This window comes from Zootoca vivipara, chromosome 5 (assembly GCF_963506605.1).
Source record: "Zootoca vivipara chromosome 5, rZooViv1.1, whole genome shotgun sequence".
Classification (NCBI taxonomy): domain Eukaryota; kingdom Metazoa; phylum Chordata; class Lepidosauria; order Squamata; family Lacertidae; genus Zootoca; species Zootoca vivipara.
In genome coordinates this window covers 65,353,195-65,379,185 of record NC_083280.1, presented here as the reverse complement: position 1 = coordinate 65,379,185, position 25,991 = coordinate 65,353,195, and the positions used below count along the sequence as shown (strand labels likewise).

Sequence of the window (25,991 nt, the reverse complement as noted above, 5' to 3'; positions counted from 1 at the left end):
TGGCAGTTCAAAAGAAATCTAAGAATTGATTTCCTGCCTCCCTCTGGCGTAATTAGAAATGAAGGGAGCCATCTGTTGCGGAGGGTCTTGGTGGACCACTTAAATATTTTTTCTTCTTGCAGTTAAGCAATTATAATGAACTCTGCAAGATGCTAAAGTTGCCACTCTTGGAGCAACTAAATGAAGCTGACAGAGCATTGGCATTCCATGAAGCACATGCTGGGAACTACTTTAGGCTGCTTATTTTTTTTCAGGAAAATGATGTGAGCTATGCTGAGCAATGATGTGTTGGCAGGACAAAGTATATATTCAAAATAAAACAATAATAAATATTTTCTTGCCCCCTAAAATCCCAGCAGCCCATTAAAAATGAACTCCAGTTATATGACGTATAGCAGCAGTAAGCATCACTTATTGTCAAAGATTCCTTGAGGTAAGAAGACAGGGAAGAAAAGGTTAATGGCTTACAATATTCATAGTAGCTTCTGGATTTAGTTTTCTTCTTTTCAAAAATATTCCTGATGTAAGAAGGGCTTGGACCAAGGCTGCCCCCATTATGAAGAGCCACATCCTTGATCTGCATGGAAGCATATCCATCTTTCGGCACAGCTGTACAAGACTACTCTTCCACAAAACTAGATCCAAGCAGCCATCAGCATCACTGAAAGCCACTTCATATTCCACAGAAGGAAATGGCAGATAACAATGCTTAAATAGCTTGCCCTCGTTTCTCAACACCTACCAGGAGGGAAGGGGGATCCAATGTAATGATATGGTTGGGTTGGGTTGGCAACTTGCCCAACTCCCATTATAAGCCTATGCAACCGCTGAATTCCATGCGGCAAGCAGGGGTGCCAACCTGGGGAAAAATATATTGGGGGGCCCATGTAAGCCCCGGCCCACATAATTGATTGCAAGATGCAACACATGCACATCATTTGAATGGCTATGGCCATCAACTTTGGAGGGGCCCAGCCCCCTCAAATATTTTATAGGGGGACAAAGGGACCTTGGCCCTCTAGGAGTAGTCTCCTATGCAAGCAAGCATAGATAGGACTGCAAGCTTAATTTTTTTTATAAAAAAATAGGCTAATCAAGGTGTAAAAACTAGTTTAGCATAGCAGCTGAGAGTACCAAGCATCAATCAGTCAGCAGCTGCAGTGGGAGACCTTGGCATCTCAAATTTCAGTGCTGCCCTGTGCAATGCCAAAACCCAGCACACATACACGCCGTCTCTTGCCTTCCATTGGATGTTGTTGTTGCAGTACCCCAGAAGCTCGGTGACCAGTGCAACTGAACCCTTTTGCACTCACCTAGGCACATTGTTGGGGGGACGCAGGTGACGCTGTGGTCTAAATCACAGAGCCTAGGGCTTGCTGATCCGAAGGTTAGTGGGGTGAGCTTCTGTTGTTCGGTCCCAGCTCCTGCCAACCTAGCAGTTCTAAAGCACATCAAGTGCAAGTAGATAAATAGGTACCGCACCGGCGGGAAGGTAAACAGCGTTTCCGTGTGCTGCTCTGGTTCACCAGAAGCGGCTTAGTCATGCTGGCCACATGACCCGGAAGCTGCGGACAAACGCTGGCTCCCTTGGCCAGTAAAGCAAGATGAAAAGGGACACTTTGAATATTCCTGTTTGGTTAACCTCCACAATGGACATTCTGCATTGTGACATTTTCTGAGAAAACTGATCGCATGGTAACTGCAAAAAAAAACACAGAGAGGTGGTCATCACCCAATCACTCAGACAAATCTGCTTCCTGAATGAATGAACTGCAATCCATCGGTTCTCTGCATGAATGTAATCAATACAGCAACTACTATGACGAAGCACTGCCTCACTCCTACCCGAAAGGGGTATTTATAAAAAGTTACTTGCAAAAAATATTGTGAAAGGAAGAAAAGCATCTAGAACTATTTATGTGATGACTAGATGACTAGACGTCCCACTGAATTCAGTTGCTCTAATTCCCAGGGAACTGGGGTTTGGATTGCACTTCCTATTGTGTTTCATTTAAAAAACAAAGGAGTGCATCTGTCTTAGTTTGAGTGTTGTGTTTTGGCAGTGATACACATATAAATATTTTCTGAATAAAGCAGGAATTTAAGGAACAAAAGGTTCCCTTTTCTTTTTAAAATATTTTCATATGATTAAGATTAGTAATAATCTATTCACAAATAATTTGTGCCAAGAGTCATCACAAATAGAAAGGGGCTGTAGGATGTGAAGAACCACAGTATGTTGACCACTACTCTGCTCCTTTCTTCTTCTTTGGTGATCACTTGTAGCCGAGTAAGATTGTCTTACATAAACACGGTTTTAACATAAACACAGTAAGTAACTGTGGAGGCCAATTCTGGATCCACCCTTTCACAGTAGGGATATTGGTTTCCGGGCAGGAGTTGATCATGGTGTGGGTTTGCCAAACGTGCCTTCCTCTTAGCACATCTCTCCTTTTCATCCTGAGTTCGAGCGTCTTCAAAACCCATGACACCTTTGGTAAAGGCTGTTCTCCAATTGGAGCGCTTGCAGGCCAGTGTTTCCCAGTTGTCGGTGTTTCTAAAACATTTTTTATATTATGCCTTGAGAGAGTCTTTGAACCCCTTTTGTTGACCACCAGCATTATGCTTACAATTCTTAAATTGGGAAGAGAGTAGTTGCTTTGGAAGACAATAATCAGGCATCCACACAACATGACCAGTCCATCGAAGTTGATGTTGAAGAATCATTGCTTCGACACTGGCACTTTGGCCCAGTACAGTCTCACTAGGAGAAGCTCCCCCAACCTTGCACCTCCCCTGTCCCTCCAAATAAGCAGCAATGACCCATGTTGGGAAGCCAGGAGAGCAATGATGCCCCTCATGTGCTGACTCACTGGCCCCTTCTGCATATCACCTACTATAAACTTGGGGCACAGAGCAGGCCAGCAATTTCACATGTCTGGAATGAGTATCTTCTGGATGCAAGGTATTTTTTAAGAACTAACATATCATCAATTCAGTGTTTCCTTTCACTTACAGGTATGAGGAATCAGAACAGCAGCCTTAAAATAATAAACAATTACTTTCATTCATTTGGTATCATGTGAATAGACCAACTATGTAGGCCAGTCTTAGGTTGCAGTGCTTGTTAAACTTCATTAAAGTATCAGTTAAGCTAAAAGAATTATCTGCTCAGCGTTACTCCCTCTTTAAATCTTATAATAGCACTGGAAGTAGTAAGCTCATTTCATCTGCCCTTCCTTAATTGGATGGCCTTGGTGCCTCACTTTTCGGATCATCCTTTGCTCAGATTTCACAAATGCAATGCCATCAGGCTGTCCTACCACCCTGCCTACAACACAAACAAAGACATTGGGCAACTCAGTTCTGTCCAATGGTAGGTTGCACACAGCCCTGGTTTCTCTCTCATTTTTTTTAAAAATCAAGCAGTGACTCAGTCTAAATGACAGAAATGCATATCTCTCTCTTTCATGCAAAAATCCTCTTTTGCAACTACAGTCGTACCTTGGTTGATGAACAGAATACGTTCCGGAAGTCCATTCAACTTCTGAAAACATTCAAAAACCAAGGCACAGCTTTTGATTGGCTGCAGGAGCTTCCTGCACTCAATCCAAAGCCACAGAAGTGGCGTCAGATGTTCAGGTTCCAAAGAATGTTAGCAAACCAGGAACACTCACTTCCGGGTTTGCAGTGTTCGGGAGCCAAAACGTTTGAGTTACAAGGCATTCGTCAACCAAGGTACGACTGTGAAGAGAGGATTGAGGTACACTTGCACATCCCACATGGCTAGACATATAAAAGAATTTTCCCTGGTTGCAATTATGCTTCAGGGTATCACATTGCTAGGCATGAAAGGTAACATAAGCACAAATGGCTTAGAGTCTTTAGATAACTATTTTCAGCTCAGGAAGGAGTGGTCTTCCTGGGTGGGGACTTCAAATAGGTCCCTAATGAAAGAGAAGATAAAATGCTTTCTAACCATTCCCCATGCAAGCGGGCTTTCTCAGTGAGTAGTGGAGAAGGCCAGCAGCAGGGCACAACCCGAAGACCTGTGAGACTGAGACCCAGGAAGCAAAAAGAAGCTCTTCCAGAAGAAGGGTAGAATTTGGAGGAGAGGTTCAGGAGAAATATAACCCTATCAATATCCCCATGTAAGGAAAAATAAAGTGCATCTATCATTCTTGCTTGATCCCAGGGCAAGGAGGAGCTGGACGTGAGGATTTGTAGTACATGCAGGCAATAGTTCTTGTATGTGACCCCCAACTCTTTACACACATGCAAGGGTCCTTGTAGAGGGCAACAGCAAGGCCTGCATCACACCTGCACCAGCACACCTTCCAACACTTTGAAGCCAAAATCCATGATGCCATCCTCTTAGATACCATCTTCCTGTATTTTTAATCGCAAGAGCATGGTGGCTGTTTGGGTTGCCATTACTCGTGCAATTTTGCACTGTGGCTCCCTCTCCCCCTACAAAAAGTGCTTTTTCTGACATGGCACTCCAAAACATGTGTTCAGTTATCCCTACTGTCTACTTCCCATTTCTTAATGGTTACCAATCCACAAGAGGACCTTAACTCGTATTCTATGGCTGCTAGGCTTACTTAGGAGTCTTTGATAAGGTATGTCATATTCACCTGGACAGAAGATGGCTTTCCATGGTAATACAAAAGGGCACATAGATTCAAGGGTAAGTGGTTAGATTTAGGGTACATTTAGGGTAAGTGGTTAGAATGATTTTTAGAAACAAAAATACCCCAGAATAAAATGGTTTCAAAGTGCTATTTTAATCATGCATTATGAAACATTCTAACTTGCATGTTCTCCATTTCCAGCTGTCAATTTCATTTCAGTGCGGTAGTTGTAAAAAATGAGAAAATCAGAGCATAGGTACAATACAATTGATAGAGCATCTTTGGCAGTCAGCTGGTCTATACACTACACCTCAGTTTATCGATGCAGGGGAAAAAACAGGTATGCCTTAAAAGAATAGAGAACTATTTGCAAAGTAAACATGTATGGATTTGTGAAGTTACAAAAAGCTGTTTCTCATAAGTTAGTTCTGAAAAACATTTGAAAGAAAACTGTTCACACCATCTCAAATTAGAGACCACTCCTCTAATATAGTAAAAGCCTCAAGATGTGGACAAGGTCAGATATATCAAGCTAGCACTTAGGGAATTCTCACTGAGATTTGGATTGTAAGAGTCAGCACATTAGTCCACCTCGCTCCATACTGTCTACATCAGTAGTGGGGAGTCTCCAGCCTTCATGCCTAATAAGACCTACTAATTCTCCCTATCTGACCTGTGGGGCCGGATTGGCAAAGTCTGCCATATGCCTCAAGTGTGGGGAAGGTAAAGACAGGACTAGACCAAAGGTAGTTGCAGCCAGTCAATAAGAATGCCCACAGCTCTTTGGAAGCCCTCACAGTCAGCTGGTTGTCAGGGATTGCATAGTGCATGGGTCAGCAAACTAAGGCCTACAGGCCTGATCAGGCCCAATTGCCTTCTGGATCCAGCCTGCGGACAGTCCGGGAATCATCGCGTGGATCACCTGTGTGTGTGTTCTTTCCTTCTCCCTCACACAATTTAAGCAGCCGCTCTCTGGAGCCCTTTCACACACCGCTCATCATCCCTCTGCCGCCGCCAGCCCCTTCCACTCACAAGACACAGGTAAGCAGCCTCCAGGGTTTGTGGTGCTCTCGCATCACTTTTTTTCCGAAATATAGTCCGGCCCCTCACAAGGTCTTAGGGACAGTGGACTGAAAAAGTTTGATGACCCCTGACATAGTGCCACACACTGACACACAGGCAACAATGGATCACCTGACATCATTGTGACACCAGGAGAGCGACAGCTGTGTGAGATAAGGCTCCAGCCTGTTGACCTGATTCACTTCCCCACTGCTGGCCTATACTGACTTGCAGCAGTTATTCAGGGTTTCAGAAAGGGCTCTTTCCTAAGCCTACCTGGAACTGCTACAGGTAGAACATGAAGCCCCCTGGGTGTGATGCAGGTGCTCTACCACTGAGCTATGGTCTACCAAGGACAGCACCCTCAAAACATGCATTCCAGCAGCTAGGGACTTACGTAAATGCAAGATTCAAAAAATCATTTCCAAGTGAATTCTGCTTAGTCCCAAGGTGCTAGTCTTTAAATAAATGTGACAAACCATGTTGCTTTCAAGATTCAGGTTTACTGCTTTGGAGCACCATGAAAAACTGGTCTTGCTAACTCTGTTATGGGAAGTGGGGTGGCCCCCAATATGGTTGTGTTCATTATTGTCAATGGGACTACTTTGAGTAAAACTTAAGTTGACTACCACATATCTTGTTTTTAAAAAGCTTCCTAAAAATAGCTTTCAGATTAATAAGAACTTGTCTCCATCCCATTCTCCGTAACAGAATTTGGGGGTATCAGATTTACTTTCAGATATATATTTGTTGGGATTTTTGTCTATGTGCCATTTCACAGCTACACAACTGAACAATTAAGAGTTGGCCGGCAGATAAGAAGAATGAGCTAAAGAACTCTCCCTAATCTGCCTGGAGATATGGGTCCCTGGCAACAGGCCGGTAATTGGTCAATGTTCCCATTAAGGCAGGAAACTCATTACCTTCTGGGTAGGTTGTTGTTAGTGGATGAGAGGAGGTTGGTGTGTAGAGAGAGTTAGTGAGAGGGAAAGTGTTTGTTTTCCTAAGATCCGTGTCTGTATAACCTTGTATGTGTGAGACTATTGTATATAATAATGTCATATAGTTATTCCAGTTACTAGTGGCAGTGTATTGGTTCCTGTTTCATCCTGTCTAGCCGACGCTTTGCGACCCAAGCTTGCTGGAGACCTGCGTGCACTATGCTGTGTCCAACTGGTTCTAGTTGGAATTCTTCAGAAGGTTCAGTCCAGGCGATCCCAACATTACTACTATAAAAGTTTCGTGGAAAGCATTTCATTTCCTCAGGACTACTGTGATGAGAATACCATCTCAATACTTCCATCTAAGATGTATGAATCTAAATACCTAAGAGCAATGTAAAAACGTAAGTGTCTGAGGGATTACTAAACCACACATAGACAACTTAGAATATTTTATGTATTTAAGATGGCAGGGACTTCCTTCCATAGTGATGGTGTTGTTGTTTTTAAATACCCACTATTGGAATGGTCATTATCTGAAATCTCAATTAGCCAAACACAAAGAATAATACCCAAACCTTGCTACACAAATGGCTGATTCAGATATCCAAACAACTGGAGTTTCCCAATTCTTTACCTGTTTGTGTTTTGCAGGTTTGGTAGCAGCCATTTCAGGAAGAAAGTAAGGAGGGAGGGACAGTGATCGGACAAGTCAGTTTTTCCTGTGTTTGGCTTTTGCTGATTAGCTGAAGTAGTCTGGGGCAGAAAGCATGGATTAGAAATGCTTCCATAGGAAATCATCAGTTCATTATGCAAATGCTCGCCTAACAAATGATTTCCTGGGAATGCATTGTGTTTGGAAAGCAGGACCTGTGTGTAGTTGTCATCGTCTTTGCCATAGACTGAGAGTGCTGGTTTCTTGAAGGAATTTTTCAGGATCCGAGCTCCAGAGATGACACAGACTCAATGATACTTCTGCATTAACTCAATTATCTCTATGTGCATGTGATGTGTGGCATCAAGGCCCCAAATGAAATCCAGGTGTTCCCATTCAGGAATATACTTGTGGTAAACTAAGCTTGGGACCTGAGGTAGCAGCAGAGCAATGTCCTTTGGGTCTGCAAGCCAGTCACGACCACCACTCCAGAAAGCTGTTGGAACAGTCATCTGTTTTACAGTGCAGAAAGGTGGTGTTGACTAAAAGAGAAGGGAGAAATAACCGTTTTAAAAACAGTTCATTGTTTATAGCTCTGCAAAGGCCTCCCGATCAAAGCAAACACACACAAGCACTTATATGTTAAGATGCATGTAAGTTGAGCAGTTAACGTGCATAAGAAATGACCATTGTGCAGATTCACATGGTGTTGTGAAGAATGAGAACATAATCCAACCATAAAGAATAAATTGTGTACATTACCCAGTTAATATACTTTAACAGGCCTTGGGGCATGTCCATATGTGAGCTGCACTTTGTACATTCTCCAGGCATTCTGGAGAAATGAACTGACTTACATTTGACACTAAACTCAACTATGACACAGAATGAACGTGCAACTTGCTAAAGAGAGGATCACAGACACTGAACTTTCTGTGGTCCTGCTGTTGCTGCTCTGCTGTGAGATAAGCCATAGTTTGCTTAACATTAATTACACATCCCAGGTATGTACTGCCTCACTCCAAACAAACCACAAGCTGGAACCAAGGTTTCTTCTTGGATTTACAACTCATTGAGTGTCTTGGGAAAGACAAACCATGGCTTAGCTTAGTAGGAGATCCAAGGGCCACGTGCTCCTCTCTAGGAACCCTCCCACACCAGCATTCAAACCAAGCCATGGTTTGTCTTACCATTACCTGCAAACCAGCTCAATGTCATTGACTGATGACAAGAAATACCCATCTCTGTGTTCCTCCATGTCCCACCAGTTTTGTTTGTTTATTTTCCAAGTGTACAAGAAGGGGAGGGGGAATCCTGAGACAGAACTGGAGAGTTACTGGATTTCAGCTCATTTCTTTCTACATTTCTCAAAGGGCATGTATAAAACCTCTGGATGTCAGACGGCATCGTTTTCCATTCCGCCCTATGCTCATCACATGCCACACTGTTCCCATTCTCCTCCAGTTTGCCTTCCATCCAAATATCATTCATCTCACTGACTGCTATGGGAAGATGATGTAACTAGCTTTAGGGAAGTTGTTGTAGGCAAAAATTGTCTGTTTATGTCCTTTATCACATCATACTCTTCTAACAAAGTGTTTTGTGGAGTTTTATGTTACACAAACGTTCCACAGGAGAAAGTCACACTAGTGACTGAGGATCTTCAAAGCAAAATGCAAGTTTCACACACATACACACCAGTTTCATTTGTGCTTTAGCGGAACTGGCACTAACCAAACAAGATTTCATTTTAAACAACATTGTTCTGGCAAGTACCACATTTACATCTGAGTCAGCTAATTGATGTATAGAAAAATTTGAAAGAACATACATGCTGAATGCAGGCAATCCTCATAGGCATAACATCTTACTATATATAAAAAAGATCTAGACAGTATCTTCATTATATGGCAGGGCCCTGAAGGCAGATTTTGGGAATTCAGCAGATATGTCAACCATTTAAATCCCAGTTTAAATCTGAGATATATATATATATATTTGGATATAGAAATTAGATATGATTAAGGGAATTTGGAGACCAATTCCTATAGAAAACCTAAAGATGCCAATTCTTATTTGCAATATGACAGTTCTTATATTGGCGAAAGCCCAGAAGGAAGCCTAATATCACGTGGAATAGATCTGGATGACATTTCCCCCTTTATTCGTACCTCCATGGATAAGAAAGTCTGAAACTCCTAGAATGGGTTTTTCTGCATGATTTCTTAATATTAAATGGATGCCCAGTTGACAGCTCCAAGGGCCAACTCACTTTCTTACATAGTGAGGGAGGAAGTGTCATAGACTACTTCATAGTTTCACTGCCACTCTTCAGCCTGGTGAAAATTGTAGACATGCTGGTAAGAACTGAAAGTGATCACTTACCGCTTTTAGTTTCATTAGCTCCTTTCCTAGTACGTCAGCCTCCTGCAGAGTCGATGTGTGCAGTCGGCGAATCTTCGGGCACGTCAAAAGTGAAATGGTCTCTGGTGGTGAATGATGAAATATATAAGATCCTGGCGAGTGACATAATGAAGAACCTATGACATCACCTCATAAAAATCTCAACAAACCCAGTTTTGGATTTTCTACAAATCAGCACACTCCTTGGACCTTATCTAGCCAAGCCCAATACCACATTTTTAAAAAAGGAATCGTCCATAGATTTAACTGCTAAGACACAGGAGAAATTGCAAATAATTAAAAAAAAATCACATCCCAGCCATATATCTTTACATTTTTTTCAGTTACAGTTCTATGTTGTATACATACAACACACAATGTTGTATACATAGTTTTTGACAGGTTATTACAAATTGCTGCAAACCTGTATGAACTGGAGATACCGGTTTTTGACCAGGACTCAGAGCAGCTAGTTGGATATTGTGGCTCTATTGTGTGTGTTCAATTCATGGCTTCATCTTTTTCCATTACTGTATTATAGAGGTTTCTATAGTCAACTAAATATTTAGTATTTAGCCTGATTATAAAATTCATTTAAGTTTGGACAGCAGTCTTTGTCACCAGTAGCTATTTCCATTTTTTACTATTATGTAAACAGAGGGAGGGACATGAACAATTACTGGTAAATTCTTACCTGGTTGTAGCGAGCCAGATTTTCTTCCTTGCTATCCCAAGTCAAAGGCTTTGAACTTCCCAGTCTTCACACCCTGAAAAAGAGATGTGTTGAATTTTAAAAGCAAACAAATAAACAAACAAATGTGAACAAGGACAGTGCATGCTTCCATGTTCAAGCTATAATTAAGGCTACGCAGTAATGTATTAGCTTCTTCCCTTTAGGAAAACAAAGATTGGTGTTTTAACCACCCGAAGATACAGAAAGCCATCTGAAAGCAGCAGATCTTACTAAAGCTTTTGTTGTTCTTCTATATTGCTCATTCACCTATGTCTCCCATTTTAATTAGGAACTCCCATTTTACTTAGGGATACTTAAGGATAAGCTAGCTGGTGAGTGGGATCCTATGTAAATCAGATCCTGAATGAGAAAGGAGTTTGCATTCAGATGAATCAGGGAGAGGTTTGCATCGGAATTCGCAACTAAAACAATTTCAAGAGCATTGTGCAAAATGTTTTGAGGTCATTCATTGTTACATCAGGTTACTGACAAATGGGTGGCCCTAACCTGCTCTTAATTTTGGCCTATGAAAATTATCTTGATAAGAATCTGGCCTGTGGAGCTAAATAGGTTACCAATCCTGACATACATAACAATCTTAAACAGAGCCATTTCAAAGTGCATTTAGGACTGTAGTCTAAGGGCTTGTCCACACTTCCTCTTGTCCTGTGCACAGAAAAGAGGTTTTCTGTTTCTCCTGCACTTTCTAGGTACAGGTCTGAGTGGTTTTGCCTTTGCCCCACTGCTCCCCGCTGGAAAACCTGCTCTTTAGCTATAAATCACAATAAATGACAATCTGCAGAACACCTGATTGCCATTGGTTCCGATTCAGCTCTAAAGATCACGTTTCCCTGGGAGAAAGCGGTGGAGCAAACAGAGGTGTGGATAAGCCCCACCAGCACAAATCTCCCCATGCCTATTCCAAACAGTTCAATGGGACTTACTCCCAGAGAAGCATGTCTAGGATTGCAGCCCAAGTCACAGAATCAGAGTCAGAAAAGACCAACTCGTTCAACTCCTACTGCAGCCACTAGAGCCCTAAGGATCATCAGTACAGTATAACAATTGATCCAAAATAGAGAGGAGGTTCATGGCAAGCAGCATTTAGGAAGAGACAACTCCAGATGGCTCAAAGAAGCAAGCCAATTTCCAATACCTCTCTACAAAAACATTCAAATTCTCACAGGCAGAGGAAATACAGATCCAAATCCTTCACTGACACAAGTCCACGACATGTGCCATATGTGGTCAAAGATGTCCCGCACCTCTTTATCAGCCTGTTCTCATGAATATGATCAGCCATTTAAAGCTGAAATCTATACACAAAACTTATTTTAAGATAACTGAGGATTTAGGTGCTACAGCTGGACTGTGAGAAAAATATACATCACTTCGACTCTGTAAGAAAGAGGGAAATGATTAGCTGAATTTATCACATAGTGCAACAGCCACTTTCCCTTCAATTTGGTTTGTTGGCTTGAACAAAAGAAGTGCACCAGAACTTAACATATGGATATCATGCAGGAATCAGTGTTTAAGTAGTAATTAAAGGTAAAGGTAAAGGGACCCCTGACCATTAGGTCCAGTCGTGACCGACTCTGGGGTTGCGCGCTCATCTCGCATTATTGGCCGAGGGAGCCGGCGTATAGCTTCCAGGTCATGTGGCCAGCATGACAAAGCCGCTTCTGGCAAACCAGAGCAGCACATGGAAACGCCGTTTACCTTCCCGCTGTAGCGGTTCCTATTTATCTACTTGCACTTTGACGTGCTTTCGAACTGCTAGGTTGGCAGGAGCTGGGACCAATCAATGGGAGCTCACCCCATCACAGGGATTCAAACCGCCGACCTTCTGATCAGCAAGCACTAGGCTCAGTGGTTTAACCACAGCGCCACCTAGTAATTACACACACCTTTTTAGGAAGATCAGCTTAAACTAGCTCCCAGTCCCAATCATAGCTGCCAAGTTTTCCCTTTTCTCGCGAGGAAGCCTATTCAGCATAAGGGAAAATTCCTTTAAAAAAGGGATAACTTGGCAGCTATGGTCCCAATATTATGTTACCAAACAAGAGGGATATTAGCATAGAGCAAGGCATTTCAGTTTAACTGACCCAAAACATAAATTCATTATTACATTTTATGTATCTAAATACTTACAGTGCAATCCTACACACCTTTACTAAGAAGTAAACTATACTGTGTTTAACAAGGCTTATTCCCAGGTAACTGTGTGCATGATTACAGCCCTAACTAGAACTTTTGATGATACAGTACAATTAGTGCCAACATATATGTGACAATTAACAACCATTGATGCAGTGGGTCATGGCATTGTATGTATTCCGCCCATATGACATGAATTCACCCCACCCTACTTTAATGTCATGTCCAATTGGGTTCCCAACAATGATTAGGGGACATTCATGGACTCTCATCAAGAATGCTCTTAGCTAGATGTATATGAAAAGTTCAATTATCAGGATCAGCAGGACCTAACTGACTTCCTATGGTAAGCATAAGGCTGTCAAGGGTGGGTGCCTCTCTAATTCTATGTTACACCACACTCTCCATGGTAGCCACTTTGTGTTATGTCATGCACCCTTCCCATAGCACTCAAGTTGAGACTGCCCCCAATGCTGTCTCAAAATCTAAAATGTGCCCACTGGTCCAACCTCTAACCTTGTGCAACAAATCCACTTTAAATAAATAAAATATTGCGGTTTCAAAAATTATGTGGGAATGCCTTAAAAAGTGTAAGATGAACAAACAACTAATGTGAAGACATGTAAACACTCCACAAGTAAATTCAGGATTAATATAGGATTCATGCTCATTGTTCTATAAGCTCTTCAGAAGCAAATCAGAATGAGTACCCATTAAATACTCAACATCATCTAATCTGTAAATAAATCAGGATCAATGGCTAGCTGTGGCAGGGTTGAAAATGCAAGTGTAAATTCACTTGAGTGGCTGAATACATGATATACATGATATATGGAGTGACAGTCAGAGGTGAGCTGAAGTTACAACTGTCTTCATTATAGAACTATGGCTTACCAGACCAAGGCTAGATCTACACTGATCTGTTTAACATTACATCAAAACTGAAAAACTGCTGTTTAAACTCTGACTACAAACCAGGTTTGATCATGGTTTGCCACCCCGGATTTTAATTGATTTAAACAGAAGCAAACACAAAGCACACTTAACAAGGTGTGCTGGGAGTACTATACTCCATATCAAGCATCCCCAAACTTCGGCCCTCCAGATGTTCTGGACTACAATTCCCATGATCCCTGACCACTGGTCCTGTTAGCTGGGGATCATGGGAGTTGTAGGCCAAAACATCTGGAGGGCCACAGTTTGGCGATGCCTGCTCCATACACTGCTTTTTGTAAGGCCATTGCCACTTGAAACATTACTTATATGCAAATATTTCTAAATAGGAAATTGCAGGAAACCCACACAGGAGCTGTTATTCAAGATGATTCTCCATAGGTGTCCAGTGGCTCCATTTGTAATCACTGTACCATGAACAACCTTCCTCTTGAAAGCAATATGCAATAGCAACTGTACAGAAAAATGTTTAGCTATTAGAAATGCCAACGTGAATTTAAAAGCCTGCTAACCTACCCATTGTAGTGCCCTGGGAATGACCAGCATAATATGTTCCTGTCCAGTTTCTTTCAGGATAAAATTTATTGAAGCTGAAAGGTCATATTTAGCCATTTCATCATAGCTGCAAGAAAAAAAGGGGGGGGAACAGCCTATGCTTAACATATGCAATGAAATATTGTACATGTAAAATGCTGTGTTCTCTACTCAAGGCAATACAAGAAGAGACTTGGATCTGGAAGACCAGAGTTCATCTCCTCCATGAGTCCATCCAATCAACAGTTCTCTGAACATTTGTGAAACAGGATGAATGTTATGGCACTCAACCTCACACATTGTTTTAAAAGGACAAAGTCAGTGAATACTATTAAAGCACTTTCAAAATGGATAATGCACTAGGACTTCTCTTTTAGCCCATGTTATTGTTATATATTGTTGACTGCGGGAAGCAGTGGAAGACAGGAGTGCCTGGCGTGCTATGGTCCATGGGGTCACGAAGAGTCGGACACGACTAAACGACTAAACAACAACAATTGTTATATAAATTACTAGCTGGCCCGGCCACGCATTGCTGTGGGTCATCCCTGTGATTCCCCCCACCCTGTCCTGATACATGATGTATCCCGCCCCTCCTCCCTCTACCCCCTGGCTCATCCCTGTGTTTCGGTAAGATACCCTTCCCTCTGTTGTCCCCAGGGAGTGTTGGCTCCTCCCCCTGTAACTCCATACCTTGGCATGCACTTTTGTCTGAGCCTTCTGTTGTTCCTGGGGAGTGTTGGCCTGTCCCCCATGTATCTCCATACCTTGGCCCCTACCCTTGGAGATGGAACAGTTAGGTTCTGGGTTCTATTTCTGTTATGTACTGAGCTAAATCCTAGAACAATAGGATTCAGAATCAGCGGGAGCTACCCAATCCAACTCCAGGTGGAAGTGAATCCGCAACCTGATTGGCCTGCTGGAGCAGCCAATCAGGCGGCTGGCAGAAGTGAATCTGCTACCTGATTGGCCTGTAGGAGCAGCCAATCAGGCTGCAGGCAGAAGTCAATCCACAATATAATTGGCCCACAGGTGTAGCCCTGAAGTAGCCAATCACGCAAGGCCCATTGTGTAAATAATGTATATAAGCAGATGGTTTTGGGAAAAGAGCCATTCGTCTTCTCTTCTTCTCCTTGATGAATATGAGCTGAATAAAGAGCATGAAATTCACTCTCGACTCCGAGTATATTTCACTGGCGACGAAGGTGGGATCCTGCTGAGCTGACCGCCACCACGCACTGCACCGCAGCACCGCCACCTGCTGCACCGCTGCATCGCACCGTGCATCCAGGCTTCAGCTCCAGGACCCAAGGAACCCAGAATGGCAACCGACAGCAGCTTCTTGCCATTCAAACCAGCATCAGGAGACTGGGAAGGGTACGCCGCCCGTTTCAACTTCCTCCTGCAAGCGAAAGAAGTCACCAACGATGCCATGAAGAGGGCGACATTCTTCAGCGTCTGTGGAGAGGAGACGTTTGAAATCGCCCGGGCTCTCCTTGCACCTAGAGATGTCGCTACCGTCTCTTACAAAACAATAATGGAACGGCTGAAGGAGCACTTTTCACCACAGCCCTCGGTGGTAGCTTGCCGAAATGCCTTCTACGCAAAGCGGCAAGCCCCGGGGGAAACCATAACTGGGTTTGTGACCTCCCTCCGCCAAGCCGCCCGGTTATGCAACTTCTCAGAGTTGGAGAACATGCTTCGTGACCGCCTCGTCGGTGGCCTGAGGGACGAGATGTTGAAACGACGCCTCTACGCCAAAAAAGACCTCACGTTCCAGATTGCTCTGGAGGAAGCCCTGGCAACCGAAGCCGCCGAGAGGTCAACGCAAGAGGCACGACCGGCCCCGCCATCCCAACCGAGGGTCTACCACGAAGACCTCACCGACGAATCCGAATCTGACAGGGAGGAAGTACACCGAGTACAGCGGCGCACTCAAGCAGCACACACACCACAGCAGCCTCGACGAGAAGGAGGGAACTGTGCAAGCTGCGGGGAGAACCACGAGAGGAGGACCTGTCGTTTCCGCAACGCAGAGTGCAGGCAGTGCAGAAAATTGGGACACATCGCCCGGGTGTGTCGGGCTCGACTCACCCGTCGACAACCATCAGATGACCGACCCAGGAGCCCCAGGTCACACGGCACCATGCACCAAGGCAACTCGACGGAGATCACGGACTACCAGGTATTCCAGTTGCCCCATCCCAGCACAGAGAAAATTTATATAGAGGTACAGATAGAGGGAGCCCCATGCCGCATGGAGCTGGACACGGGTTCAACTCTATCCATAATCTCGGCCCGAACATTAAGGGAACTGTGCCCTAATGGGGGTCCCAAACTAAGGCCGGCCCCATTCACCCTCCGGGACTTCCAGAAACGTAAGGTCCCTACAATGGGGGTGGGGACCTTCAGGGTGCAATATCGAGGGCGAAAGCAACAATTGGACTTGCTGGTAGTTAAGGGCCCCTACGTTAGCTTACTGGGACTGGCATGGTTTGGACCTCTGGGGCTAGCCGTTACCGGGGTGAACCGCACTAGCTTACAAGTGGACGTGGACGCCATATGCAAAGAGTTTCCAGGGGTTTTCGATGGGGCATTGGGACGATATACAGGACCCCCCATTGCCCTACAGCTAGACCCCGCTGTACGACCCATCAGGCACAAGGCCCGCCGGGTCCCGTTCGCCCTGAAACCCCGCATAGACGAGGAATTGGACCGGCTCGTGGAGCAAGGAGTGCTGGAGCCGGTGCCCAACGCCCCCTGGGAAACTCCAATTGTCACACCCGTCAAGCCTAACGGTTCGGTCCGCATCTGTGCAGACTACAAATGCACCATAAACAAGGCTCTCACGGCCCATGCATACCCAGTGCCAGTGGTCAGCCATGTCCTCGCCACCCTGGCTGGGTCAAAAATCTTTGGCAAACTGGACTTGGCCCAAGCGTATCAACAGTTGCCTGTGGACGAAGCCACAGCAGAGGCTCAGACGATTGTGACGCACAGAGGGGCATTCAGAGTAAAGCGGCTGCAATTTGGCGTTAGCGTGGCACCAGGCATATTCCAGAATCTAATGGACTCTCTCCTTAAAGGGATTCCTGGCGTCACCCCCTTCTTCGATGATGTACTGATCGCCGGGCCCACACCAGAGGAATTTGAGGACCGCCTCCGCTCCGTCCTGCACCGTTTCCAGACGGCGGGCCTCAAGGTGAAGCGGGAAAAGTGTTTACTGGGAGTGCCGCAGGTGGACTTTCTGGGATTTAAGGTGGACGCAGAAGGGGTCCATCCAACCGGTGACAAGGTACGGGCCATTTGTGAGGCCCCAGCGCCCAAGAGCAAGCCCGAACTTCAGTCATTCTTGGGACTATTGAACTTTTACCATGCCTTCCTTCCCCATAAGGCAGCGGTAGCGGAGCCCCTACACAGACTCCTAGATAAAAGGGCCCCTTGGGTGTGGGGCCAGCGACAAAGGGCCGCATTCCAGGCAGTCAAGGACTTGCTCGTCTCAAACTCGGTCTTGGCACACTTCGACGAGAGGCTGCCAGTGGTGCTGGCATGCGACGCCTCTCCCTATGGCATCGGCGCTGTCCTGGGACACCAACTCCCGGATGGAAGAGAGGTGCCGGTGGCATACTTCTCCCAGACGCTTGCTGCAGCCGAATGAAACTACTCACAGATTGACAAGGAGGGTCTGGCAATCGTGAAGGGCGTAAAAAAATTCCATGATTTCTTGTACGGGCGGCCCTTTACCATAGTGACTGACCACAAGCCGTTGCTTGGCCTGTTTGCCCCCGAGAAGCAGACCCCCCAAGTGTTGTCTCCACGTGTCCTCAGGTGGTCAATTTTCCTTGCCGGCTACCAGTATGCACTAATCCACCGCCCTGGGAAGGCGATGGGCCACGCAGACGCACTCAGCAGGCTACCACTACCAGAAACAGGCCCCGACCCAGCGCCTGCGCAAGAGGTTATGACCCTGGAGCTGCTTCCCGACCGACCCATTCAGGCACAAGAAGTTGCGCACCATTCCACAAAAGATAGGGTCATCTCCCGGGTCCTGGACTGGGTGTGGCGAGGATGGCCCAGCAGCAGCCCCGGGCCAGAATTCGCTGGCTACACAAACCGCAAACATGAACTGTCGGCCCACAAGGGGTGCCTGTTATGGGGAAGCAGGGTTGTTGTTCCCCAGCCCCTCCGCAAAAGGGTCCTCACAGCCCTACACGAGACACACCCAGGAGTAGTGAGGATGAAGGCCCTTGCCAGGAGTTATGTGTGGTGGCCGGGGATTGACAGAGAGATAGAGGCCTGGGTCCAACACTGCCAGACCTGCCAAGAATCCCGCCCGGATCCCCCAAGGGCCCCAGTCCAGCCCTGGGAGTCCGCCCGACATCCATGGTCACGCTTGCACGTGGACTTCGCTGGCCCCTTCCAGGGAAAAACATTCTTCATAGTGGTGGATTCCTACACCAAATGGCTGGAGGTCGCACTGGTACCGTCCACTTCTACGGCGGCAGCCATCCGGGTACTACGTAAGCTGTTTGCAACCCACGGGCTCCCTGACACCCTCGTCTCGGACAATGGAACCGCATTCACGTCAGAGGAGTTCCAGACCTTCACAGCGCAGAACGCCATCCGCCACATTCGCTCAGCACCATTCCACCCTGCCACCAATGGCCAAGCGGAGCGCATGGTGCGGACCACCAAGGACAGCCTCCGCCGCATAACACAAGGGGACTGGGAATACCGCCTTGCCGCATTTCTTCTAGCACAGCACAGCACCCCAAGCACAACGACGGGCCGGAGCCCAGCTGAACTACTCATGGGCCGGCGCCTTGCAACTAGACTGGACCGACTTCACCCCGACAGAGCTCAGGATGAGGTAGTGGTGGGGAAAGGCAGGAACCCCCGGACATTTGTGGCCCAGGACCCAGTGTATGCAAAGAATTTTGGGGCAGGCCCAGCATGGGTACCCGCCACAGTCACCAAGGTGACCGGTCCCGTGTCGTACGAGGTACTAACGGAAGGGGGGCAATGTTGGCGCCGCCACTGCGACCAGCTACGGCGACGATTCCCAGGAGGAACCCGGGAGGAGAGCGGGACAGAGGGGTCCCAAGGGGACAGCAGGGCAGTGAGGCCTGTAGAGCGAGAGGGGTGGGCAGGGGAAGCAGAAGCAGTAGGCACAGAGGGGCGCCCCGAGGCTGGAAGGACACCGGAACCAGAGTCACAACCTAGTGGTTCAGTGGCGCCAGACCAGACAGCCCCGGCACAGCCAGCAGCCTCGGAACACGAGCCAGAACCAGAACCCCTGACCAAGGAACACCCCAGGCCACAACGCACACGGAGGCGGCCAGCAGACCTTGGGGACTACGAATGCAACTTCCCGGGCAGGACTGGAACTTAGAGGGGAGGGGTGTTATGTACTGAGCTAAATCCTAGAACAATAGGATTCAGAATCAGCGGGAGCTACCCAATCCAACTCCAGGTGGAAGTGAATCCGCAACCTGATTGGCCTGCTGGAGCAGCCAATCAGGCGGCTGGCAGAAGTGAATCTGCTACCTGATTGGCCTGTAGGAGCAGCCAATCAGGCTGCAGGCAGAAGTCAATCCACAATATAATTGGCCCACAGGTGTAGCCCTGAAGTAGCCAATCACGCAAGGCCCATTGTGTAAATAATGTATATAAGCAGATGGTTTTGGGAAAAGAGCCATTCGTCTTCTCTTCTTCTCCTTGATGAATATGAGCTGAATAAAGAGCATGAAATTCACTCTCGACTCCGAGTATATTTCAATTTCCCAGCATGCACTTTTGTTTGAGCCCTCTGTTGTCCCTGGGGAGTGTTGGCCCCTCCCCCGGTATCTTCCTACATTGGCCCCCACCCTTGGAGAAGGAACTGTCAGTTTCTGGGTTCTATTTCCCAGTATTTACTTTTGTCTGAGCCTTCTGTTGTCGCCGGAGAGTGTTGTCCCCTTCCCCCTGTACATTGTACATTGTACATTGTACATTGTACTGTACATTGTACATTGTACTGTACATTGGCCCCTGCGCACGCATCGTGAACATGCTTATATATTTAGATTTTTAAAAAATTGAAATAAGAACCTGAGAAGCAGAAGTTATTATTGTTTAATTTTATTTTGGGGGTTGTCATTTATTTTGGTGGGTATTGTATGATTTGGGTGTTGTGTGTTTTGTGGTTTTTTTTTTGTTATTTGGATTTTCTAATTTTGGAGTAGGTGTTTTGAATGTAGGATGTGGTGTTGGTTTTTTTTATTGTGCTGTTTGCAATGTTTTATTTCTCTAGTTGGGGTTGTCATTTATTTTGGTGTGTAGTGTATGATTTTGGTGTGGGTGGTTGTTTTTCGTTTTTTTATTTTTGGTGTGATTTTTTGGAATGTAGGATGGGATATATTTTGTTTTTTTTAATGTGTTGTTTGTAACGCTTTTTTATTTTTATGACTTTTATTGTGGGTATAATTGAGGAGTATTTGGTGTTGAGGAAGGTGGGGAGAGGTCCGTTTGGGCAAAGATAAGGATCGGGGGTGATGATGCGCCCTGGGACCCAGAGAACTACTTTAAAAATCCTGTTTGGGGGATCAAATAGTGAAGCCCCATAGTTCCGAAGCGCCCGAGCTGTTTGGTTCCATAAAAAACCCAGGAAGTGGCAAGGGGAAGGTAGGGGATTTTAAATCGGGGGGGGGGGGATTGGCCACTGCAAATATCCGAGGACTTAAACTTAAACTGGGGAGAGAAAGTGCATGGTTGTTGTTGTTTTTAAAGACGCAGAGGCTTGCAATCAGTCATAGTATAAAGCCTAGGTTAAAAGGGGCATGACTGCCCTTACTTAAAATGGCTGTCAGAGCCTCGCATGTGACACAACACCTGCTAATTTAAAAAGCAAAAACCCCTCGCCGTGCCCCCAAGTGCATGTTAAGGGAAATGATGGACGACTGCCTAATGTTGCCAGGTGTTTATTAATGCAGCCGCCAGGAGGCGAGGCCTAGTCTGTCGGCCTTGGCTTGGGCTAGTATTTAAATGTGAGCCGAGGCCTCCACCCTGTATCTCCATTCCTTGGCCCCGGCCTGACTCTGTGGCATAGCTGCCAAGTTATCCCTTTTTTACAGGGATTTTCCCTTATGCTGAATAGGCTTCCTCGCGAGAAAAGTGAAAACTTGGCAGCTATGCTCTGTGGGTTGTCTGGTAATGGCCGCCTTGGTGGTTTCAGTTGCTCGGTTGATGATGTCATTATTTGGCACCGCCCTTCAGAGATTCTGCTGGTGACAGCACGCAATCAGCCTTTCTATTGGATGCTGCTGGAGTCTTCAGACCTTCTGCTAGTGGTGTCTAATTTGGGCGCCACTATTTTGTGTGTGAAAGGTGTGGTTTTTTGAAATAATTTTTACGCCAGATCCCTCCCTGATGGGCATGGAATGTTGTGGCCAAATTTGTTACATTACTGTTCAGCAGTTACGGAGAAAGGCTGTGACCTCTGCGCGCGCAATGCCTACATTTTTATATACAGTGGTGCCTCGCTAGACGAATGCCCTGTAAGACTAATTTTTTGCTTAACGAATAGATTTTTCGAGCGGAGGTTGCCTTGCAAGACGAATTCGTTTTGTGAAAAATTCGTCTAGTGAATCGTGGTTTCCCATAGGAATGCATTGAAATTCAATTAATGCGTTTCTATGGGCAAAAAAACAAATAAAACAATTTCAATGCATTCCTATGGGATTTGCTAGACGAATTTTTCGTTATACGAATTGACCCGTGGAAAGAATTAAATTCGTCTAGCGAGACACCACTGTATATAGATTCCTACTCAAACAGTGTTCCAGTTAAATTGTATTACCTGAAATCCATAGTTCAAAAAGGAACTAAAACACACTTGACCTTGTCTATTACTTAAGAGATACAATAACTATACGTTACCAAACAAATTGCCCATATTCTGATGGCATCTCAAACTTTTCCAAAGCAAGAAATCATCATTTTTCCTAGCAGAAAAAAATCCCTGCAGTATTGGACATTTGTATATATGTGTACACAGAATATATACAGTACCTCACACACTCACCCATGTTCCACTTCTTTCTCCCATCAGGAGTCTGTTAATACTCAGGATATACCCATCATCTGTCACCACTTCATATTCCTCGCTGGGATATCCTCTGAATGAAATAATTTCACTCTGGAGGGGAACAGAAAACAATGGCCAGAGTTCAGTTGGGTAAGTTAGAAAGTGACTGTGAAAACCCTATACACCTCTTTTCCACAGAAAACAACCAACAGCTGGTGTTTGCAAAAATGTGAAAAGTCGGAGAAGATCGTAGAACTGCCCCACATAAACATTTGTCAGTTACAACGCCGTCTAAGAGTCTATTGTGGTGGTCAGATCAGCAGTATTTGTGAATGCCAGGTGACAGAAGCAAAAGAGTAGGCAGTGTGGTATTCAAGCGCAGAGACCTTTCCTGGCACCTGTCTCCCCCTGCTGGAATTAGGAGCCTTCTGTTGTAGCCCAGCCTATTTCTGCTGTTGTGTTGTGCTGGCAGTAGTTCCCAACCCCTGACCACCTGAATATTGCTCAGGGTCTCGGTGGACTACAAAATTACTTTTCTGCCTTTTGTTGAATAATTGCAATATACTGTACTAGAGCACAGATTGGTAACCCTTCTGGACTTGCTTAGAAAAAAAAGAAGAAAACATGCTGTAAGCTGTCTTGAGCATTTATATTTGGAGGGCAGGGAAAGTATTTTGAAATGAGATAGATAGATGATAGATAGATAGATAGATAGATAGATAGATAGATAGATAGATAGATAGATAGATAGATAGATAGATAGATGAGAGAGAGAGAGAGAGAGAGAGAGAGATGATAGATAGATAGATAGATGATAGATAGAGTGAATAGTTGTAGAATCCAGCACTTGTTCCAAATGCACCTTCAACTAAAGCAAATACAACACAAAAAGATAAATAGCTTACGATATTCATAGCAGCTTTTGGATCCAGGTATTTTCTTCTTGGAAGTGTTCTGGAAGTAACAAGGGCTTGGACCAAACCTGCCACTCTTATACATAGCTGTCAGCCCTCCCTTTTTTTGCAGGAAACTCCCTTATTCCAAGTCACAGCTGTCAACCTTCCCTTTTTTTGCTGGAAATTCCCTTATTCTAGCGCCGTTTCCCGCTGCTATCCTGGATTGTTAGATATACCGTAGACCAGGCATAGGCAACCTTGGCTCTCCAGATGTTTTGGAACTACAACTCCCATGATCCCTAGCTAACAGGGCCAGTGGTCAGGGATCATGGGAGTTGCAGTTCCAAAACATCTGGAGAGCCATGGTTGCCTATGCCTGCTGTAGACTGTCCCCAGGACAGGTGAGGCTGCTGATCCCTTAGTTTCAAATCCGAAAGTTGACGGCTATGCTCTTATGAGGAACCACATCCTTAATCTGCATGGAAACAAATCCATTTTTTCAGCACAAATGTACAAGACTGGTCCTCCACACAGCTAGATTAAACCAACTGTCAAAAAGATGCACTGAAAGCTATATTATATTTCACAGAAAGAAATGGCAGATAACATGGCTTACAACTGTTTTTCAAGAACAGACAGTGCTTTCCTGGATGGGGTGGGGGAACTCCAGCCAGTTCTTTTCAATTAATATGATTAGTTTGGCCTTACCCAATTTCCAGCAGCATCTGGAGGACCAAAGACTTGTGTCCCCCCCCCCATGTTGTTAAGCATTCAATAGTGGCTGATTGCATAGGTTTAGTAACAAATGTGGTAGCTCCAGCTTTTGGAAACTGGAGCTCACTTTGCTCAGATATGTGACTTAATTTGGAATGTGGTGGGGAGGGGCATGTATGATGCCTTGAGCTCTTTCTAGAAAAGGTGTGATTAAAAGGAAAGAATAAAAAAGGCTACAATCCTATGCACATTTCCTTGAGAGCAAGCTCTGCTGAATGATGAAAGTTACTTTTGAGCAAACCCGTTGAGACATGTTTCAACTTTAAGCAGTAACTATTGCCCAACAAAGTCCAAAGCTTCCAATATATTTTTATGGCTGTCATGCACTGTGTTGCCTAACCATCAAATTATTACAGTTGTGACCCCAGCTATTATCCATGTCACATGGGTTTAGAACCTGTTTGCAGCATTTATGTAATCTGTTGGTAACACGATTCTGGAATGTAGCAGAGGAGTCCCATGATGACACACTGAAGTTTTAACAGACCTATTATGAATGCTATACATTATTTATTGTTACATCAATAAAAAGGGGGGGGAGAATGAATTCAGTTCTTCAAGGCTGTAATTCTCACTTCTGAGTAGACATTAATAATAATAATAATAATAATAATAATAATAATAATAATAATAATAATAATTTTATTATTTATACCCCACCCATCTGGCTGGGTTGCCCCAGCAACTCAGGGCAGCTTCCAACACATAAAAACATAATGAAACGTCAAACACTTTTAAAAAAATCAGTTGCTATAAAATTAAGTTTCCCCATAAAGTGGTGAGAATATCATTTCTACAAGTCTGCAATTACATGCCACATTACAAACTGAGTGGGGATGGCTCTGACTGAGCATGGTTACAACTTCACCCCACCTCCCCAGCAGTAAATCTCATTGCAGGGAATGGGATTCACTTCGGAGTAGACATGGTTAGGGTTGTAGTGGGAGATTTGGGAAACCCCACGCCCCCAAACCTCCCCACCCACCCACCCCCGACCCCCTTATCTGCCTCCTGCCTTGACAGTGCACTGGCCCGTTTTCAAGCCCATGAAACCGAAGGGGACTTACTTCTGTGCAAAATTGCCGCGGGAGCCCTCAGAAGCTCCCTCGCTCTCTCCCCTCGGTTTATCGCCTCCTCAGGAAGCAACGCTCCCTCCGAGCCCTCCCTCCCGAGTCGCGACGCAGGCAGGGAGAGGCGGCGCTGCCACTCGGGCTCCTTCAGGCAAAGAGGCAGGCAGGCAGGTGGATTTTCCATGCGCCCCGGCAACCACCCCCACCGCCAAGTTCGCCGGTAGCCTACTGCAGTCCCTTGCGCGCTGACTTGGAAGTAAGTCCCGTGGCTTTCGAGGACCCTTATTCCTAAATTTGCATTGGATTGTGTATTACAACGTGCTGCTTTCATGAATGGGATCCTGTCAGCATAGAACACCTGCGGCGGAAGATCAGCGCTGCTTCCCCATTTGCTACGAGGCCGAGCTCAAGGTGTCACTATTAGTACTGTATATAAAGCCCGTCGCAGCTAGGGAGCAGTTTACTTCCAGGATTGCCTTTCCCCATACTGTATATGCCCATTCCAGCAGTTTGATATATTGAACCAACCAGCCCTGTTGCACTTTACAGGAACGGAGGTGCTCCATAATACCAGTTCTGCACATATGGAACCATAGAATTGTAAAGGTAAAGGTAAAGGGACCCCTGACCATTAGCTGCTCACGACTAGGTCCAGTCGTGACTCTAGGGTTGCGGCGCTCATCTCGCGTTATTGGCCGAGGGAGCTGGTGTACAGCTTCCAGGTCATGTGGCCAGCATGACAAAGCTGCTTCTGGCGAACCAGAGTAGCACACGGAAACGCCGTTTACCTTCCCACCGGAGCGGTACCTATTTATCTACCGTACTTGCACTTTGATGTACTTTCGAACTGCTAGGTTGGCAGGAGCTGGGACCGAGCAACGGGAGCTCACCCCTTCGCAGGGATTCAAACCGTCGAGCTTCTAATCGCCAAGCCCTAGGCTCTGTGCTTTAACCCACAGCACCACCGGCATCCCTTAATTGTACTTGTAAGAAATAGATATTTGAGTGTAGCAGCACCTAGACCAGGGGTCAGCAACCTTTTACAGCCATGGGCAAGTCCACTGTCCCTCAGGCCATGTGGTGTGGGGGGGAACAAATTCTTATGCCCCA

At 45.5% G+C, this 25,991-nt stretch overlaps 1 protein-coding gene across 3 annotated transcripts in view; it reads right to left on the bottom strand.

The window, feature by feature from the left end:
- Nucleotides 1-25,316, bottom strand: part of LOC118096484 (putative lysosomal acid lipase/cholesteryl ester hydrolase) — a 56,048-nt gene extending 30,732 nt beyond the window's left edge. Inside the window, exons 1-6 of one of the 3 annotated variants that reach the window (XM_060274872.1) lie at nt 24,879-25,316; nt 22,126-22,252; nt 14,059-14,164; nt 10,390-10,462; nt 9,678-9,778; nt 469-7,834 (exon numbers count right to left, since the gene is read on the bottom strand). In XM_060274872.1, the coding sequence (XP_060130855.1) occupies nt 469-597 (129 nt within the window). In that variant the 5' untranslated portion in view covers nt 598-7,834; nt 9,678-9,778; nt 10,390-10,462; ... (1 more) ...; nt 22,126-22,252; nt 24,879-25,316. Of the gene's footprint in view, nt 1-468; nt 7,835-9,677; nt 9,809-10,389; nt 10,463-14,058; nt 14,165-22,125; nt 22,253-24,878 lie in introns of all 3 variants that reach the window. The other 2 variants (XM_060274871.1, XM_035138381.2) reach the window with 2 other exon arrangements.
- Nucleotides 25,317-25,991: the final 675 nt, after the last annotated feature.